Source organism: Haliotis cracherodii, unplaced genomic scaffold, assembly GCF_022045235.1.
Source record: "Haliotis cracherodii isolate W230 unplaced genomic scaffold, xgHalCrac1.p SCAF_3, whole genome shotgun sequence".
NCBI lineage: Eukaryota > Metazoa > Mollusca > Gastropoda > Lepetellida > Haliotidae > Haliotis > Haliotis cracherodii.
Window position 1 is genome coordinate 9152358 of NW_027266286.1, and position 21156 is coordinate 9173513.

At 43.1% G+C, this 21156-nt stretch overlaps 1 protein-coding gene and 1 pseudogene across 3 annotated transcripts; both read right to left on the bottom strand.

Moving 5' to 3' along the window:
• Positions 1 to 200: 200 nt before the first annotated feature.
• On the bottom strand, positions 201 to 20718 carry LOC139474572 (placenta-specific gene 8 protein-like). Of its 3 annotated transcripts, none has more exons than XM_071257639.1 (5): positions 20584 to 20718; positions 6313 to 6454; positions 5563 to 5698; positions 3438 to 3577; positions 201 to 787 (listed from the first exon to the last, which is right to left on the bottom strand). In XM_071257639.1, exons 2-5 carry the CDS (start codon positions 6451 to 6453, stop codon positions 680 to 682), a joined length of 525 nt encoding a protein of 174 aa, XP_071113740.1. In that variant the 5' UTR covers position 6454; positions 20584 to 20718; the 3' UTR covers positions 201 to 679. The 3 variants fall into 3 exon arrangements, with proteins under 3 accessions (XP_071113740.1, XP_071113739.1, XP_071113741.1); XM_071257638.1 differs by having other exon boundaries at positions 20571 to 20718; XM_071257640.1 differs by lacking the exon at positions 20584 to 20718 and adding an exon at positions 20171 to 20217.
• LOC139475211 (uncharacterized) lies at positions 15317 to 16933 on the bottom strand (annotated as a pseudogene).
• Positions 20719 to 21156: the final 438 nt, after the last annotated feature.

Here is a 21156-nt window from a genome sequence, read left to right on the forward strand (position 1 = left end):
TGATTGTTATCCAATTCTGCGATCTATACACAAGGAACATAGTTAAGTAGTTCATACAATATAGTGGGCAAACTTTAGGGATAACAACTTCTATATTTACTGTAAAGACGGCTTTTTGGTATAGATCCTTGACAACGGTATAAGAATCTATACCGAAACGTTGCCTTTACAGAAAATAACGAAATTATTATCAAAAAATAGCGTCCACTTTGTCATGTCAACTTTTAAGTAATGCCTGTCAAACAATTTATTTCATACACCAAGCCAAGTTCATTAAGTTTTTGATCAAACACATCTGTCCATGTCTACAAAGTGATCTGCTTATACTGAAATAGAGAAACTGAATCTGGAAGTCAGTTAACCTGATTGCATTTTGGGGACTGTTCAACAGTTATTTGACTACCCTTCCGAAGCTTCCTTGCATCATGCGAGTCCGGACGTGCGTTCATCTGAAGGAAGACGCCATGTTCTTGTACGAAGTTCACAGTAGGTGTCTATTGTACCTAAGAAATTTATCAGAATGAGATCAATGAAATATGTAGTGTATACTCAGCGTCACACACGGCACATGATGTTTCGCGGTATCAGTCAGATAATGACCGTAAATATGTCCGATGAGGTCCTAACGTCTATCTATCTCTCCATGGTGTATCTAGCTATCTCTCCATGGTGTATCTAGCTATTTGGCCGCCTTGCCGTTGTTGATGTTGTTGATCTCCCGGGACAGCTGGCACATCGTGCAGTGGTAACAGCAGGCCACCATGCAGCAGTCGTCGCAGATGGAGCCCTGGAACAGTGTGTGGAAACATCTAACACCGGGTGTCTCAAACATCCAACACCGGGTGTCTCAAACATCCAACACCGGGCGTCTCAATCATCCAACACCGGGCGTCTCAAACAGCACACATCGGGTGTCTCACACATCCAACACCGGGCGTCTCAAACATCCAACACCGGCTGTCTCAAACATCCAACACCGGGTGTCTCAAACAACACACCTCGGGTGTCTCAAATATCCAACACCGGCTGTCTCAAACAGCACACATCGGGTGTCTCAAACATCAAACACCGCGTGTCTCAGATATCACACACCGGGAGTTTCAAACGGCAAACAGCAGGCGTCTCAAACATCACACCCGGTGTCTCAAACATCACATAGGTGTCTCAGACACCAAACACCAGGTGTCTCAAACATCAAACACTGGCTGTCTCAAACACCAAACACCGGCTGTCTCAAACATTACACTCGGTGTCTCAAACACAGGTTTCTCAAACACCAAACATTGGGTGTCTTAAACATCTACCCGGGTTATCGAACATCAAACACCGGGTGCCCCAAAGTTCAAACCCCGCGTGTCTCAAACATCAAACAGCGGGTGTCTCAAATATCAAACACCGTGTGTCTCAAGCATCAAACACTGGGTGTCTCGAACATCAAACACCGTGTGTCTCACATATCAAACACAGGTTTCTCAAAGATCAAACACCGGGTGTCTCAAATATCAAACACAGGTTTCTCGAACATCTAACACCGGGTATCTCAAACATCACATACCGGGTTCTCGAACAACACACACCGGGTGTCTCAAACATCAAACACCGCACGTCCCAAACATCAAATCCTGCATGTCTCAAACATCAAACACCGCATGTCTCAAACATCAAACACCGCATGTCGCAAACATCAAACAGCAGGTGTCTTAAACGTCGAACATATCAAACGCTGGCAAACATTTCAGTCATCAAAAATGGGTGTCTTAAACATCAAAGAGAAGGTGTATCAAACATCAAACATATCAAACATTTCAGTCATCAAACAGCGGGTGTCTCAAACATCAAACAGCAGGTGTCACAAACATCAAACAGTCATCAAACAATGGGTGTCTCAAACATCAAACAGCAGGTGTCTCAAACATCAAACACCGGAAACATCAAACACCGCGAGTCTCAAACATCAATCACTTGGTGTCCAAAACCATCAAACGTCGGGTGTCTCAAACAACAAATAGCGGGTGTCTCAATCATCAAACACAGGGCTCACAAACATCAAACACCAGATGCCTCAAACATCAAACGTCAGATGTCTCAAACATCAAACACATCAAAAGATGTGTAAGAGAATGTCACTTGTAACCTATGGACCCGGAAAGAAACTCATGCGCATGGACACGCACATATACACATACACACTAACGCACATATACACATACACACGCACGCACATACACACTAACGCACATATACACATACACACGCACGCACATACACACCAATGCACATATACACATACACACTAACGCACATACACACATACACACTAACGCACATATACACATACACACGCACGCACATACACACTAACGCACATATACACATACACACTAACGCACATATTCACATACACACGCACGCACATATACACATACACACTAACGCACATATTCACATACGCACGCACGCACATACACACTAACGCATATATATACACATAAACACGCACGCACATATACACATACACATGAACGCACATACACACTAACACGCATATACACATACACACGCACTAACGCACATGCACACAAACGAACATACACACATGCACGCACATACATACTAACGCACATATACACGTACACACGCACGCACATATACACATACACATGCACGCACATACACACTAACACGCATATACACATACACACGCACGCATGCACATACACACACATGCATGCACATACACACTAACGCGCAACCACACCCCATGCATACCCACTCATGCGCATAACCAACGCAAGCACATACCAACTAAATGTATATATCAATTCACGAACATACACACTCACGCACATACAAACCCATGCACATACACACTCATACGCGACCACACCCCGCACATGCACATTCACGCGCATACCAACTCACGCACATGTCTATTCACGAGCATACCACCTCAGGAACATGCCTCACATACACATATCAACTTGCATACATAGCAACTGTCGCACGTACACAATCACGCACATACACACGCGCGTGTATCAACTCACACACGCAACCTACCCCACGCCCACATACCAACTCACGCACATACAAACTTACGTACATACCATACACATGAACAGTCCAACTCACGCACATACCAACACGCGCACATACCAACACACGCACATTCCAACTCACGCACCTACCCCACGCCCACATACCAATTCACGCACATACAAACTCAAGCACATACCAACAAACGCTCATACAAATTCACGCTCATTCCAACTCACGCACTTACAAATTCACGCACATACGAACTCACGCACATACAAACTCACGCACATACGAACTCACGCACATACCAACACACGCACATTCCACCTCACGCACCTACACACATACACATGCAGACAACCACACACAGGTACCCCAAACCTATCCGATGGCCTGACCTGGATGTTGTGCTTTCCTCTGATGTGGGCGCGGAGTGATACGAGCCAGCACGGCACACAGCAGGGGAGACAACACGTTTCCCCAGCCTTCGACGCCAGGCGGCCTCCGTACCACTCTTGACAGAACATCACACACAGACCTGGGGGTGAAATAAAATACAAATGCGTTCATTGGTCAGCAAGTGTTGCAACAACCATAACATGTATTTTCAAATAGATTGTGGGAATTACTTCTAAATATAAGGACCCAAAAAACATCGAGTGAAACAGTGGATGATAAGTAAATTGAACTACTTACTTTAATCTCGTGCGCGTACCCAATATGGGCTCGTGTTGAAACCACATTTGGGCTCTTGTTGAAACCATATATGGGCTATTGTTGAAACAATATATATGCTCTTGTTGAGACAACATATGGGCTCTTGTTGAGACAACATATGGGATCTTGTTGAAACCAAATATGGGATCTTGTTGAAACCACATATGGGCTCTTGTTGAAACCACATATGGGCTCTTGTTGAATCAACATCTAGGCTCTTGTTGAATCAACATATGGGCTCTTGTTGAAACCACAGATAGGCTCTTGTTGAAACCACATATGGGCTCTTGTTGAATCAACATATAGGCTCTTGTTGAATCAACATATAAGCTCTTGTTGAAACCACATATAGGCTCTTGTTGAAACCACATATATGGGCTCTTGTTGAAACCACATATGGGATCTTGTTGAAACCACATATGTGCTCTTGTTGAAACCACATATGGGCTCAGGTTGAAACCACATATGGGCTCTTGTTGAATCAACATATAGGCTCTTGTTGAATCAACATATGGGCTCTTGTTGAAACCACATATAGGCTCTTGTTGAAACCACATATGGGCTCTTGTTGAATCAACATATAGGCTCTTGTTGAATCAACATATAGGCTCTTGTTGAAACCACATATAGGCTCTTGTTGAAACCACATATGAGCTCTTGTTGAAACCACATATGGGATCTTGTTGAAACCACATATGGGATCTTGTTGAAACCATATATGGGCTCTTGTTGAAACAACATATGGGCTCTTGTTGAGACAACATATGGGCTCTTGTTGAATCAACATATGGGATCTTGTTGAAACCACATATGGGATCTTGTTGAAACCACATAGGAGCTCGTGTTGAATCAACATATGGGCTCTTGTGGAAACCACATATGGGCTCTTGTTGAAACCACATATGGGCTCGTGTTAAACAAAATATGTGCTCTTGTTGAATTTAACATATAAGCTCTTATTAAGACTACATATGGGCTCTTGTTGAATCAACATAAGGGCTCTTGTTGAGACAACATACGGGCTCTTGTTGAGACAACATATGGGCTCTTGTTGAATCAACATATGGGCTCTTGTTAAGACAACATACGGGCTCTTGTTGAGACAACATATGGGCTCTTGCTGAGACAACATATGTGCTCTTGTTGAATCAACATATGGGATCTTGTTGAGACAAAATATGGGCTCTTGTTGAATCAACATATGGGCTCTTGTTGCGACAACATATGGGCTCTTGTTGAATCAACATATGGACTCTTGTTAAGACAACATATGGGCTCTTGTTGAATCAATATATGGACTCTTGTTGAGACAACATACGGGCTCTTGTTGAGACAACATACGGGCTCTTGTTGAGACAACATACGGGCTCTTGTTGAGACAACATATGGGCCCTTGTTGAATCAACATATGGGCTCTTGTTGAGACAACATACGGGCTCTTGTTGAGACAACATATGGGCTCTTGTTGAGACAACATACGGGCTCTTGTTGAGACAACATATGGGCCCTTGTTGAATCAACATATGGGCTCGTGTTGAGACAACATACGGGCTCTTGTTGCGACAACATAAGGGCTCGTGTTGAGACAACATATGGGGTCTTGTTGAGACAACATATGGGCTAGCGTTTCAAACATAGCGCTTTCTTGACTTTATTTGGCACGTTTAGGTACTTCCAGAAAATGCAGAAAAGTGGCAAACATTGAATACCAGCACTTTCACCGACAGGCAGTGCATATCCCATTTGCATTTGCTGAATTTGAATACTGTTACGCGCTATTTCTATACAGAATCACGTGGTACTCACATTCCATAACGTCTTCGAAGCACCCAAACAGCCCCGTGCTCCATTCCCGGGGGAGAGGGTACTCTGGCCCGTCCCCTCCTTGCCTCGCCACCACCACCGTGGTGTTGTGCGACTGCATCGTCTGCATGGGCATAGGCTGGAAGAATACACATGATCTCATATGTAATACATTCACAGCAATACCTAGTGCGAAATAAACAAGTGATAAATACGTTGTACTACATATTTACATAATACACATACGTACTACGACACATTTACACAATAAACATACATAAAACTACACATTTAAAAAATATAGAACCCGTAAAGATCCGGGTCGAGGATAGGTCTTCAGCAACCCCTGCCGCACTCAGCAATATTCCAGCTATATGACGTCGGTCTGTAAATTATCGAGTCTGGACCAGACAATCCAGTGATTGATACCATGAGCTACGATCTACGCAATTGGGACACGATGAAACGCCTCAACCAAGTCAGCGAGCCTGACCACCCAATCCCGTTAGTCGCCTCTTACGACAAGCATGTCGCCTTTTACAGTAAAATGGTAATGATATTCGGGTGTTTTGACTTCGCTGATCGCTTGTCATCTTTCCCAGACGTCGCCCTCATATCAGTCAGCTGACAAGACTCGATGATGTGAAAGCCGGTCACATCTGGATGAGTGCTGACCACGTTAAACACACTTCACTCACTCACTCACTCACTCACTCACTCACTCACTCACTCGAGGACCTATGGTGGACGCACCTGTTGCATGACGGGCTGCTGGTGAGGGGGGTTGTAGTAGTTGGGCTGGTATGGGTGTGCCCCTCGCCCCTGGTACTCCTGAGGGTAGAAGGTGCGCGAGTGTTGCGCGTAGGATGATCGGCCAAATCTAGACTCAGACATTCTGCAGAAGGAAAGAATATGACTGAGTCACTAGACTGGACCAGACTCCATTTTATTATGATATCAAATAACCTTACCGGTAAACAAATAAGTTCAACAAAAGTTAACTTGGAGAACGCTAGGGACGAGAGAATCAAACTTGTTTATATCATTTTCAAATTCATACTGGAAACAGAGACTGCTTCAGGTTTACCTTGATGACTGACAGAAATCAGATTATTAATTTTGTGGTGAAACATATATTTCTGATACAAAGCCACGAGCAAAGGAATTTAAACTACTGTGAACACGGATACTCCTGAGAGGTGAAAGGAAGTCAACTCTTTATTTACTTAATAGTTGTACTTTCCGGATTGATATTTGAATTTTACTTGCCAATGACTTCTTTGTAATTTTCAAAATATTCTGTGTATCAATTACTTTTAAAGCTATATAGAGACACATGTCTGCAAAAATGTGATTTGAGTGCCTTAGCTGGATATAAATGCAAGGTGAATACAGAATTTGTCAATGACGTAATAGTAATACTTGGCGAAAGGGACACTGCGTCAAACTGAGTTTCACGTTTGTATGCTGGTAGAACGAATACACACAAGAAATTGAAATTGATACAAAGTTTATCATTTCTTGTATTAGATGCTGAGATAAATGCTCATGGTGTCTTTCCGAGCTCTGCGGATGGTTATCAACAGGTCAGTATATTTGATAACATAACACTGGACATGAATCTGAAGTTCAAAGGGAGAATAAAAAACCACGAAGGATGTAACGACTGGTAATATTTCAAACTGTATCGAAGATCTGTATCATTTCATGTGTAATTCGACCTTCAACCAAACCGTTTACTCGCCTGATGGCAACCACAAATTATGAAGATTTAAAATCTGTCAAGGTATATTTCAGGCATGGTACGATATGTACTTAAATGGCACATGCGAATCTTGTTGTAAAATGATCCTGGGCACTATAGTATGCACTTAATGTAATTGAGTCTATGGCATAGACAATAAACATTTGAATTTAAATTTATTGAATGATTGGCATGGTTAGCACATGGTTGGCATGGTTAGCGCATGGTTGGCATGGTTAGCCCATGGTTGGCATGGTTAGCGCACGGTTGGCATGGTAAGCGCACGGTTGGCATGGTTAGCGCGTGGTTGGCATGGTTAGCCCATGGTTGGCATGGTTAGCGCGTGGTTGGCATGGTTAGCACACGGTTGGCATGGTTAGCGCACGGTTGGCATGGTAAGCGCACGGTTGGCATGGTTAGCGCGTGGTTGGCATGGTTAGCCCATGGTTGGCATGGTTAGCGCGTGGTTGGCATGGTTAGCACACGGTTGGCATGGTTAGCGCACGGTTGGCATGGTAAGCCCATGGTTGGCATGGTTAGCGCACGGTTGGCATGGTTAGCACATGATTGGCATGGTTGGCATGGTAAGCCCATGGTTGGCATGGTTAGCACACGGTTGGCATGGTTAGCGCATAGTTGGCATGGTAAGTGCACGGTTGGCATGTAACGCGCACGGTTGGCATGGTTAGCGCACGGTTGGCATGGTTAGCGCACGGTCGGCATGTTACGCGCACGGTTGGCATGGTTAGCGCATGGATGGCATGGTTAGCGCATAGTTGGCATGGTTAGTGCACGGTTGGCATGGTTAGCGCACGGTTGGCATGGTTAGTGCACGGTTGGCATGTAACGCGCACGGTTGGCATGGTTAGCGCACGGTTGGCATGGTTAGCGCACGGTCGGCATGTTACGCGCACGGTTGGCATGGTTAGCGCATGGATGGCATGGTTAGTGCATGGTTTGCATGTTACGCGCACGGTCGGCATGGTTAGCGCATGGTTGGCATGGTTAGCGCACGGTTGGCATTGTAAGCCCATGGCTGGCATGGTTAGCGCACGGTTGGCATGGTAAGCCCATGGTCGGCATGGTTAGCCCATGGTTGGCATGGTTAACGCACGATGGCATGGTTAGCGCATGGTTTGCATTGTTAGCGCACGGTTGGCATAGTAAGCCCATGGTTTTCATGGTTAGCGCACGGTTGGCATCGTCAGCGCGTGGATGGCATGGTTAGCGCACGGTTGGCATGTCACGCGCACGGTGGCATGGTTAGCACACGGTTGGCATGGTTAGCGCACGGTTGGCATGGTAAGCGCACGGTTGGCATGGTTAGCGCGTGGTTGGCATGGTTAGCCCATGGTTGGCATGGTTAGCGCGTGGTTGGCATGGTTAGCACACGGTTGGCATGGTTAGCGCACGGTTGGCATGGTAAGCCCATGGTTGGCATGGTTAGCGCACGGTTGGCATGGTTAGCACATGATTGGCATGGTTGGCATGGTAAGCCCATGGTTGGCATGGTTAGCACACGGTTGGCATGGTTAGCGCATAGTTGGCATGGTTAGTGCACGGTTGGCATGTAACGCGCACGGTTGGCATGGTTAGCGCACGGTTGGCATGTTACGCGCACGGTTGGCATGGTTAGCGCATGGATGGCATGGTTAGCGCATGGTTTGCATGTTACGCGCACGGTTGGCATGGTTAGCGCATGGTTGGCATGGTTAGCGCACGGTTGGCATGGTAAGCCCACGGTTGGCATGGTTAGCCCATGGTTGGCATGGTTAACGCACGATGGCATGGTTAGCGCATGGTTTGCATTGTTAGCGCACGGTTGGCATAGTAAGCCCATGGTTTTCATGGTTAGCTCACGGTTGGCATCGTCAGCGCGTGGATGGCATGGTTAGCGCACGGTTGGCATGTTACGCGCACGGTTGGCATGGTTAGCCCATGGTTTGCATGGTTAGCGCACGGTCGGAATGTTACGCGCACGGTTGGCATGGTTGGCATGGTTAGCGCACGGTTGGCATGGTTAGCGCACATTTGGCATGGTAAGCCCATGGCTGGCATGGTTAGCGCACGGTTGGCATGGTTAGCGCACGGTTGGCATGGTAAGCCCATGGTTGGCATAGCTAGCCCATGGTTAGCATGGTTAGCGCTTGGTTGACATGTTACGCGCACGGTTGGCATGGTAAGCCCATGATTGGCATCGTAAGTCCATGACTGGCATGGTTAGCTCACGGTGGGCATGGTTAGCGCATGGTTGGCATGGTTTGGGCACGGTTGGCATGGTTAGCGCTTAGATTGTTGGGTAACCTGCACAACTAGAGATACCCATGAGCAACGTCAGGGATATTTTCGCGTTATCGACCTTTGGAAACAATATTAATATGCATAAACTGCGAGAGCGCAAACATCGAAACACATTTCACTGTGTCAGAACAATGACTACAGGTGATGTGCAATGACCCTACTCCGAGTTACGGCGTCTCGAGATACATTGTTGAATGAACAGTTCTTTACACAAATCTTTTAGTTGTACATATATAATGTTGTACTGCCTTAAATATAGCTTCATTTTCTGTAGCAACGTGATCTGCATTGCCGTATAACAACAGTAAGTGTACATCAACAGGCATGTTATGAACAATAATTTTAAGGCTGTTTAACAACATTTCACGCTGATGACTAAACAATGTACATTCCATGAGATAATGATATGCATTTTCACATGTATTCGAACATGTACAGTTCGGGTGATCTTTTATACCAATTCTATATAAATCATAATTCAACTGACACTGCACATGTATCATTCCTCTTGTACGTCGATCATAGAGCCATTCTCTAAATATGTGACCGTTGTCTCTAAATATGTGACCTTTGCCTCTAAATATGTGACCTTTGTGAAATGAAGTACAGAATTGAAACAGATCGCGAGGGGCATTCGCGCTCTCCTGTAGATGTCCTGACATATACAACTCAAAAGAAGTTAAGGATCACCTGATTCTTTCATATTACTATAGTTAATCTATCATGTCATGACAGATTAACTTTACCATTATGAAAGAATCGGGTAATCCTTAACTTCTTTTGAGCAGTATATTTACAATCAAACAGACGTAGGTGTAAACAGGTAAAGGTTATACTTCAATGACAGACCAGATCCAGTCCATCCCCATCCATCAACACCACTACCCCAAATCCCACATGACCGCGAAATTGACGTTCATAAGTGTATGAACGTCACAATTTGACGTTCATACGTTTTTCACGAGACCGTGTTCTTGAAATAACGTAAACACTGACGGACTACTTCCACATTCCTGGGGAAACCCATGGGAATTCCCTACCACGAAAACATACATAAGCGTTCTTTCTGATCATTTAGAACCTTTATTCTTGGTCTCAGCGTTTCAGTATACGTTGAGAAAAGTCAGAGAGCGTGACTGCATGATTGTTCACGAATATCCTCGCTGCGGTCTATCCTAATGAACAAACGAAGAAATGCACATCTAAACTCGTAGTATCGACTCGATCCGTGTCTAGGCTGACATTGACCGTCTCCAGCAATCTATGAATTTACCTTAGTGTCTGTTTGACGCATCTTTATTCACCTTTCAATGATCGGCCAGTTGATCAATAATGACTAACACAGGTTCATTAACAACTTCGGAAATCTCTCCCGTCACGTTTATCGTGTCGGCCATTTTGACGTCTTGTACTTGATGTAAATGTATTACGATGCGCATTGTGACTGACTTACTGAGGTAGTTCTTTACAGACCTTTCTCATCTAATGAGGATATGATTTGAATTCATGTGGTGCGTAAGATGTTTCTGAAGAGCATGTTGTGCATCCATACTCCCATGTCACCTCTCTTTTTGAGGAACTATTTTACTCCGCGATGTAGCTGGTTGTTGTTTGGCTGTCAGTGTAAACATGAAGTCACACGTACTAAATAAAATTCTATTTAGATCTTGGCCTACATCCTTTGGGTTAAGAAATTGTGATAAAAAATTATAAGAATTGACCTTCACTGTGTGTGAGTTCATTGGAGTATGAACCTTCATACTCCGATGAACTCACACAAAGTGAAGGTCATTTCTTAAATAAATGATAAATTCACTGTAATGGTGTGGCGCCTGTTCCTATGTTTACAGTTAGATGTACAGGAAGGGTGACACGTTTACAATATGGGATTGATGACATTAATATGACCGAAAAACAAGAGAACTGATGAAACGACCGTGAAGGTGTAATGACAATAACCTCAATTTCGGGCGTGTAGATCAATACCTGGTGTGTCTACCATGTTGTGCAATGCATGCACACCATGATGGCATACTGTTGATTAACTTGAGTATAGTTGCCCTTTGGATTGTCCGCCATTCAGTGTGAAGAACGAGGACATCCCACAGATATTCTATTGGAGACATGTCAGGGGACTTGGCGGTCCAGTCCATTGTTCGTATGCATTTTTGTCGGAGACAGTCAGTGACGACCTGGGCTTGAATTGATCTGACATGATCTTGCAGTTTAAAATTTCACATGACAATTCTAGCAAATTGAACAAAGACAGGACATAAAATGTACTCAGCATGTCACTGGTTTGTCAAATGTTCATTCACAAAAACCAGATCAGTTGGCCTGTCATGTGTGATCCCGACCTCATCATGACACTTACCGCCGCATACTGATCGTGGTCAAGAATTGTTGCCATGGCATACTGCTCGCCACTACTACATTTTATGCCATCTGTGCAAACCCTTGATTCACCTGTAAACATAACAAGTGAACAAAACCTTTATACAATTACTTACACACCTTATGAACCCACAACTATGTAGTAAACAATATAACAACACAAAAAATTAGAATGGTACTGAGATACCAGCAGCCAATGAAGTATCCTCAGACGGGAAAACCTCTTTATCATAAAAAAATTCCAGATAGCTAGGCAAGAATACGTTGTCAGTTACCCAGTCGCCACTTCTGTACCAAACCGGTGAAGCTCTGTGATGGGTAGGCCTCCCTGTATCCTGTTCTCTCAAATTTTGTAGCATGATAGGCGGGTACTAGAGGAGGACCACACTATTCTCAAGTTTTGTAGCATGGTAGGCTGGAACTAGAGGAAGACCACTGTTCTCTCAAGTTTTGTAGCATGGTAGGCGGGAACTAGAGGAGGACCACTCTATTCTCAAGTTTTGTAGCATGGTAGGCGGGAACTAGAGGAAGACCACTGTTCTCTCAAGTTTTGTAGCATGGTAGGCGGGAACTAGAGGAGGACCGCTGCACTCTCATGTTGTGTAGCATGGTAGGCAGGAACTAGAGGAGGACCACTGTACTCTCATGTTGTGTAGCATGGTAGGCGGGAACTAGAGGAGGACCGCTGCACTCTCATGTTGTGTAGCATGGTAGGCGGGAACTAGAGGAGGACCGCTGTACTCTCATGTTTTGTAGCATGGTAGGCGGGAACTAGAGGAGGACCGCTGTACTCTCATGTTGTGTAGCATGGTAGGCGGGAACTAGAGGAGGACCACTGTACTCTCATGTTGTGTAGCATGGTAGGCAGGAACTAGAGGAGGACCACTGTACTCTCATGTTGTGTAGCATGGTAGGCGGGAACTAGAGGAGGACCACTGTACTCTCATGTTGTGTAGCATGGTAGGCGGGAACTAGAGGAGGACCGCTGCACTCTCATGTTGTGTAGCATGGTAGGCAGGAACTAGAGGAGGACCACTGTACTCTCATGTTGTGTAGCATGGTAGGCGGGAACTAGAGGAGGACCGCTGCACTCTCATGTTGTGTAGCATGGTAGGCGGGAACTAGAGGAGGACCGCTGTACTCTCATGTTTTGTAGCATGGTAGGCGGGAACTAGAGGAGGACCGCTGTACTCTCATGTTGTGTAGCATGGTAGGCAGGAACTAGAGGAGGACCACTGTACTCTCATGTTGTGTAGCATGGTAGGCAGGAACTAGAGGAGGACCACTGTACTCTCATGTTGTGTAGCATGGTAGGCCGGAACTAGAGGAGGACCACTGTACTCTCATGTTGTGTAGCATGGTAGGCGGGAACTAGAGGAGGACCGCTGCACTCTCATGTTGTGTAGCATGGTAGGCAGGAACTAGAGGAGGACCGCTGTACTCTCATGTTGTGTAGCATGGTAGGCGGGAACTAGAGGAGGACCGCTGCACTCTCATGTTGTGTAGCATGGTAGGCGGGAACTAGAGGAGGACCGCTGTACTCTCATGTTTTGTAGCATGGTAGGCGGGAACTAGAGGAGGACCGCTGTACTCTCATGTTGTGTAGCATGGTAGGCAGGAACTAGAGGAGGACCACTGTACTCTCATGTTGTGTAGCATGGTAGGCAGGAACTAGAGGAGGACCACTGTACTCTCATGTTGTGTAGCATGGTAGGCGGGAACTAGAGGAGGACCACTGTACTCTCATGTTGTGTAGCATGGTAGGCGGGAACTAGAGGAGGACCGCTGCACTCTCATGTTGTGTAGCATGGTAGGCAGGAACTAGAGGAGGACCGCTGTACTCTCATGTTGTGTAGCATGGTAGGCGGGAACTAGAGGAGGACCGCTGCACTCTCATGTTGTGTAGCATGGTAGGCAGGAACTAGAGGAGGACCGCTGCACTCTCATGTTGTGTAGCATGGTAGGCGGGAACTAGAGGAGGACCACTCTACTCTTTTCCTCGAACCATCTCGATCCAGACAGACAACTAAAATTTCATCAGTTCTTGGAATTCAGTAGGAATTCCGAACTGTTCTTAAATTCAACAATCTCATGTCAAGACAGAAACAGAGACTGTTATCCTGTTTGCGGACTAGGACCACATTAGATGAGTTTGGGCTGTGAGATTCTCTAATGGCTCCACATGCAATCATCTCATGTATGTGTTTCCTTGCTTCTGTAATTAATCCAGGGGTGTTTCTTCAATGTGGCTGCTTGAAAGGAGTCTCACCTGTCAACTTAATTCCATGCCTTACAGTGTTGCATAAGTCTGTGATACTTGAAGGCATGATGCAATCCCAATACTGGATCATATCAGAGACTAGCTGCTTCTGTGGATCATCAATGTGGCTTTCCTTGTGTTGCCCTTCTGAGAAGAAGTATATCTGATGTCCTCTGATACACATTGGGTCTTCTTAGCAGATACATCCAGGGGCACTTGTGTAACGACACAAACGTATTGTAGTTGACAGAGTCTAGTCTTTGGACGAATGGTGATGACTCGTGCAGACATGTTACAGCATCAATCTGATATTCTAGATGAATTTCCATGTTTTCCAACTTCTACTAAGAGATAGACAGACAAGCCAAGTCGTAGTCAAACTCAAGATGCTCTGTAACACCCTAGGCTATGACAAATAACTTCATTGAGTTTGACCATCTGATTCGAATCAGTCCTGATAAGCCCATTGCTGGTTGAATTGACTGTTCTTTGTATGCCAAATGTCCTTGATTCCTTGTGTAATCCCTTTCGTTTCTCGATTTTAATCTCTTTTGAACATTGATGCCAGTCACTGCAGAGATGTCCTTTTTGTATTTCGTATCCCTGGTTATTAGTTCAGGAATCTAACATTCCACGTAATAGCACTGAATGTAGATCAATGTATCCAGGGGGATTATGTCAGAGTTTCCAGCCCCACTCAGTTAGAGGCCGTCATTCAATATCTGATAAGTTCAAGTTGTAAAAGCCTTGACCAACATTTTAATCTGGGATCCTATATCGAAAAGTGCAGAACAGCGATGACTACTTGAGTTTCATTATCATCTCCGATCATTCTGTCACAAATATCTGCTGGATTAGGGCTGTCTCTTCCATTGGTCTCTGCTATCCCTTCAGCATTACGCTGTTCAATTTTAAAGAAACACCACCACGTCTACCACGTCCAATCTACCACGACCTTTGCCTCTAACTGAGACATTTTTATCTGCAGTAGGATCCTTTTTCTGGGCTTCTAAGACTGAAAGTCTATCCAAAATCTGCTTGGAAAGTTTGTTGTCCGCCTAGGTCTGTTGCTGTCGCTGTGCAAGTATCAGCTTGATAACGTCTGATAGCTGCTGAGATATCTTGGCAGAATTATCTGTATCTGGTGTGGGGTTCCTATCCATGACGTGTGGTTGCTGTTGAACCTTCGATCTCATCCTTGGATGTAGTTCTCCTTGCATCTCATCTTCAATGTCTCTTGTAGTCTGCAGAAGATCCTCGAAATCCTGTCCTCAGTAAAATGAAGGTCGGGTAGCATTCTTTGTATATAATACACTCCAGAATTTATTTCTCAAAACAACATCTCTAGACAAAGTGTCCTTGTAGCTTCCTCCACATGTGGTTCTCTGTGGTAGAGTTTCCAATATACAGTAGAACATATATGACGAATTACAAGAGAAATCAGTTGGTTATATCCGTTGTTCATTATACACGTTTCCGCTTGGAAACGTCCGTCATCTTGGATAAAACAAAACACAATACACGTAATTGCAGCATTGACTTGTATTAGCAATGTTCACTTCATAGCATTCAATTGATAACATTTCGTAACATTCATTTCAAGAACATTGTTTATCAAATAGATGTACATATTTAGCATATTACGATTTACATACAGGGAGATGTGTTGTCCGTGATTTTTTGCTGAGTGCATACTTCAATTCTTTATTCATGTACATGTGTAGGCCAGCGGCCCATGGTACAATATTAGGTCCATCATTAACATTTATAGGTTTAGTGTTTGGAGTCTAACATTCATAGCATGGTATATAAAATTCATTTAGTCTAGAGTTGTATTTGTCTGCTATCACTATCAACAAATTTCGTGTTGCACTAGCCCAGTTTCGCTGTAGCTCCCACACTCTCCATATTGAGACTGGTAGATACGTTAATACTCAACGAGAGCAGAGATTGTGCAATAGTTGCAACCAAAGATATGTCGAGAATAAATATCATTTTTTATTAATTCGTAACGCTTATGATGAACTTCGTCTTCACTATTTACCACAGAAGTATTTTGTACATCCTACTCTTGCTAAATTCAATATGCTTATGGCGGTAAACAAAGAAACTGTTATTAGAAATGTTTTATGTTTTACTTTTATATACCATGCTGAGTGCATACGTGAAACCGCATTGTTGAGATCAGCCAAACTGTCAAATGATGTCTTCTCTGTTGACTTTTGAGTGTTCAGGAAGATATTTTGTGTTTCAAGAGCCTTATTGAGTCCACAAAGGAGGGTGTGGCTGGTTCCACTGTCGACCCCGTCTTGCGTGTCTTCATCCTCGGAATCCGCTCGGCTAATGCCACCAATCGACTGGACTGTCGTCATCACTCGGCCGTTCTGCAACAAGGATGTCTCTGTCGGCGTCTATGAACGCTTGGCGACTCACTTAGAATGTCTGTGACCTTCTTTAACTCAGTCCAAATATCCCTCAAGTCTGATAACAGAATGTCATCAGATTCGTCACTGTCCGATTCATTACCACCATCCGTCAACACCTTTTCTGAAACAGTTCTTCATTGATGTTACATTGACTTGCCGCCACGCTCGGCGTACCATCTCAAGTCCATTCAGTATGCTTATCACATGGTCTTGTTTCTTTTCAAAACTGGATAGCATACTTGTCATCATCTGCCGCTTGTAGTGTTGGTTCAGATTGTAATGTTATTCCTGTTGACGAGTAGTGTAGAAAGCTTCTGGTTTATCCAGAGTGCCATATGGTCCTTCCAGTTTCCTCACGATAGTGTCAAATGTAGCCCTCTCACAGAAGAACACCTATTCCCCCTTTGTTGGGGACTTCCTCTCTTCCTGGGACAGAGTAGCAGTTGGGTAGGCATTATCTCGAATAAGGCAACTCCCATTTCTAAGTTTCAAAGGATGGCTCCATTTTCGGTACAGGGGTTAGCTTACCATAAAGAATGCAGATAGATAAGGACACATTCCTGTAAAAGATACCTGAAAAATGATTTCAAGACGAGTGAGGAACAAACGTCTCTCCTCCAATGTACCACCACAGGTATGTGCACGAAATACTACTGGTAAGACAAGGAGTAGGAGTGAGATAAGAAACGTACGTAAAAGGAAACAGCGAGAAGCAGAGATAAGCCGTGGAATATTAAATGTACTACTATATCCGGCGACATTTAAATTCCCGCAATATATGTCATTTTCAACTCGTTCCATCTTATGGAGTTCCTTTGTTGTGTTCACTTTTTTATACCAGAACCTGAACTGAATATCTAGTAGATTTACATCTTTAGAACACGTTCTTTATTGAGTAAACACTTCTTTCTAGGAGATTTCTCTGTCAAACATTGCCTGCCATTCATAACAAACCGAGATTACAGATGTAATAAGTTGTTCATAATACCATTTGGTCCTTCTGTTGGTTTCAAATATTCGTCCAGGGTTTTTTTATAAAACGAATCGTAGACTACAAGGCTTCAACAGCATCCTTCAAAGACTGTGGTATGCTAAGAAATAATCGGGCATGACCATTAATGGGGTTTTTTTTATCCGTGAGCTCTCAAAGGATATGAAACTTCAATCGTTACATATATCTTTTATTGTGTAAATGCCTCTTTGGGCCTAATTTCTAATAAATAATGTTGAGTTTTTACATTGTGACTTAGCCACAGGTCTTGGGGTGTGAGTGAGTGAGTATGGCTTTTAGTAATAGTCCAGCAATATCACAGCGGGCACAGGTCTTGGGATAAGATTTAATCATTAATGTCAGAGTTTGACTCATACTTTCTCCAGAATGTTCGCCATAACTACAAAGTATCTTTCTTATCTATCTTTCTTTATTTTGTAAGCTTTGTCCATATTAGCGCCTTGTCTACCAACATGAGTGCAGCGTTATATAACAAACAAACCAACAAACAAACAAACAAACAACATCTCTTTTTTTCTTTGAAAGGAGGATTTTAGTATTGGGGTTTAGTACATGTCTTCTTTGACTTGATAATTTTAAGGAGTCCTTATTTTTTGTATAAGGTTAGATATCTTTATTTTATCTATTTTGTGGTTTCAAATGAATTTATTATTAATTCTGGGTGGTGGGGTAGCCTAGTGGTGAAAGTGTCCGCTCATCACGTCGAAGATCCGGGTTCAATTCCCCACATGGGCACAATGTGTGAAGCCCATTGCACGGTATCCCCCGCCGTGAATTTGCTGGAATATTGCTGAAAAAGCGGCGTAAAACCATACTCACTATAATACATTCTGTTAAGTTTTGGAATAAAGTCAGACGAAGAGCTGGGACGGGAAATTAGTTTGTGAAAAAGAAAAACAGAGCCAGTATTTTAATAACTGTATTTTTTCCCACGATTGTTAAATTCCTCTTTCTCCAACTAGATAATATTCTATAAATATGTTCAATTCTTTTTCTCGTGTTAATCACCCACAAATCCTTAATATATGGATTTAACTTTATCTCTTATACCTCACAGTGGTCTCACATAGTTTTTTTTACATCATGCCTTGGAACCAATCTATATGGCTTTGGTCTTATCTACATTCTTTTTCAACCCTGACATTCTAAAGAATATATTTGATACATCTATAGAGGCATACGGGCATTCTCCTGTGCCGTCCAGAAATAGCTCTGTGTCGTCAGCACATTGTCCACGTTTATGTTCGACATCATGTCGAGTAATCCTATTCATGTTATTATTTTTATCATGCACCAAACGATTTCAGCAAGTAGAGGAAACATACATGGTTATAGGGGATCTCCTTGTCTACAACCTTGATCATTACTACAGAATGAAGATAGATGACCATTTTAGATTACACACGAAGTGGGTATATTTGCTTTTGTAATTTAATCACATTTATTCAGAGGCCATATTTGTATGGAACTTTAGTGATGAATTATTGAGTAAAACTTCAGAGTCAAATGCTTTTTCAACATCTATAAGTAATAGTACTCCAGGTGTGTAAGTCTTTTTTTATGTCTGAAACAAGATACCATGCACTAGTCTCGTGTTTTCACTGACACATCTACCTAGAATATATCTAGTTTGATGTATTTGTATTAGACTATCCAATGGCTTTTTAACCAGGTTAGCAATACAGGCACGAAATATTTTACACAAAGCTTTCAACTCTTTGTGACATGGCGTCATAATAAAAAAAACGTCGTCAACCGCTTGATTTCAATTATGGCAGCAACGGGTCCAGAAGCGCAGTAACCTTCTTCATTTGGGGCTCTCGCCATTCTCACCATGAAGCACGACCGCAATTTTGAATCTGCTAAAACCTTGAAAACTTTCTTTTAATTTGACTTACAGAATATTACAATATAATGCCTGGTTTTGTTATAACCTAATATACAGATAATACTTAATCTTGTAGACGTTAGTGATATGGGTTTTGATCAAGAGGAAACCTTGAGCAAACATTGTCACACAAACCGTGTATGACGTGGATCTATTTCAAAGAAATGTGTACAGGTAGTTGATAAGTTTTTTCGAGGAAAGCTCAACATGAAAGGGTCCGTCGTCTGACCCATTTCTTATCAGCCTAATCTGTCAGCTGCCTTACACCAGTCAGCCATTTTGAATTCAACTTTGATATACCCCTATATTCCAACATTCTGATGAACAACTAAGGTTTTGACAAAACAAGGACAAAATAAGCTTGAAGTATACTCTCCAAACTAAGAATAGGATATTCGAAAATAACAAATGAATACAGACATACAAAGAGGTATCGAGTGATGGTGACGAATGGATAAAATCAAGCAAAGACCTGATGAAACTTGGCAATCAACAGAACATGTTGGCGGTGTGTTGTAAGGATGCAAACAGCCCCAAAAGGAGACAAGATGTATAGAAAAAAATGAACATTTGAGATTTGACATACTTCTTGATCTCACCTCACGGGGATGTGTTGTAAGGATGCAAACAGACCTAAAAGAAGACAAGATGTACAGAAAAAAATGAACATTTGAGATTTGACATACTTCTTGATCTCACCTCACGGGGATGTGTTGTAAGGATGCAAACAGCCCCAAAAGAAGACAAGATGTATAGAAAAAAATGAACATTTGAGATTTGACATACTTCTTGATCTCACCTCACGGGGATGTGTTGTAAGGATGCAAACAGACCTAAAAGAAGACAAGATGTACAGAAAAAAATGAACATTTGAGATTTGACATACTTCTTGATCTCACCTCACGGGGATGTGTTGTAAGGATGCAAACAGCCCCAAAAGAAGACAAGATGTATAGAAAAAAATGAACATTTGAGATTTGACATACTTCTTGATCTCACCTCACCGTCCAGTCCACCAAGGTTTGTATTGCTGTGTTTAAATTTCTACATGTGATGTAGAAACGGCCAGACAAATGCACCGCCTCTCTAGGACATGGTCGTTGGACTTCACTTCCTAGTCAGGAAGATAAATAACATCCAATCCAATCATGAAGTTTGAACGGTGTCATACGATGGTATGCAAAACAGCCCACAACAGTGGCTGAATTTTTTTGACAGATCGTGGTTAGCCTGATAGCTGATAGTAGATTGGGAAAAGGACATTTTGACCTTACCTCTAAACACATCTCAAATGCGTGTTCATATTTATTAGAAATAAACTCACGTCACACATTGTTTGTGTATGGGTGATTGCTCTAGATATCACTTGCTTATTAAGTGTCTCCCTCCTTTTCATCAGAACCCATAAATAAAATACATGCGACAAAACTCTCACCATATTCATAAGAAATCTTAGGGTCCATTGGTCCGACTATATTATGAATCTTTATCAAATAGTGATAATATCAAGTGTTCGCGAAAAGGTGAGCGTATCTTGCCCCCGCAAACACATGCCGATGTCAAGTGAAGTGT

Bases quoted from the DNA above. Each gene is read 5' to 3' on its own strand.
- LOC139474572 (XM_071257639.1), bottom strand. From the start codon at position 6,453: ATGTCTGAGTCTAGATTTGGCCGATCATCCTACGCGCAACACTCGCGC. The intron at 5,699-6,312 runs GTGCGTCCACCA...GTATTCTTCCAG, and splicing joins AGCAGCCCGTCATGCAACAG to CCTATGCCCATGCAGACGAT. The intron at 3,578-5,562 runs GTGAGTACCACG...TTTCACCCCCAG, and splicing joins CTTCGAAGACGTTATGGAAT to GTCTGTGTGTGATGTTCTGT.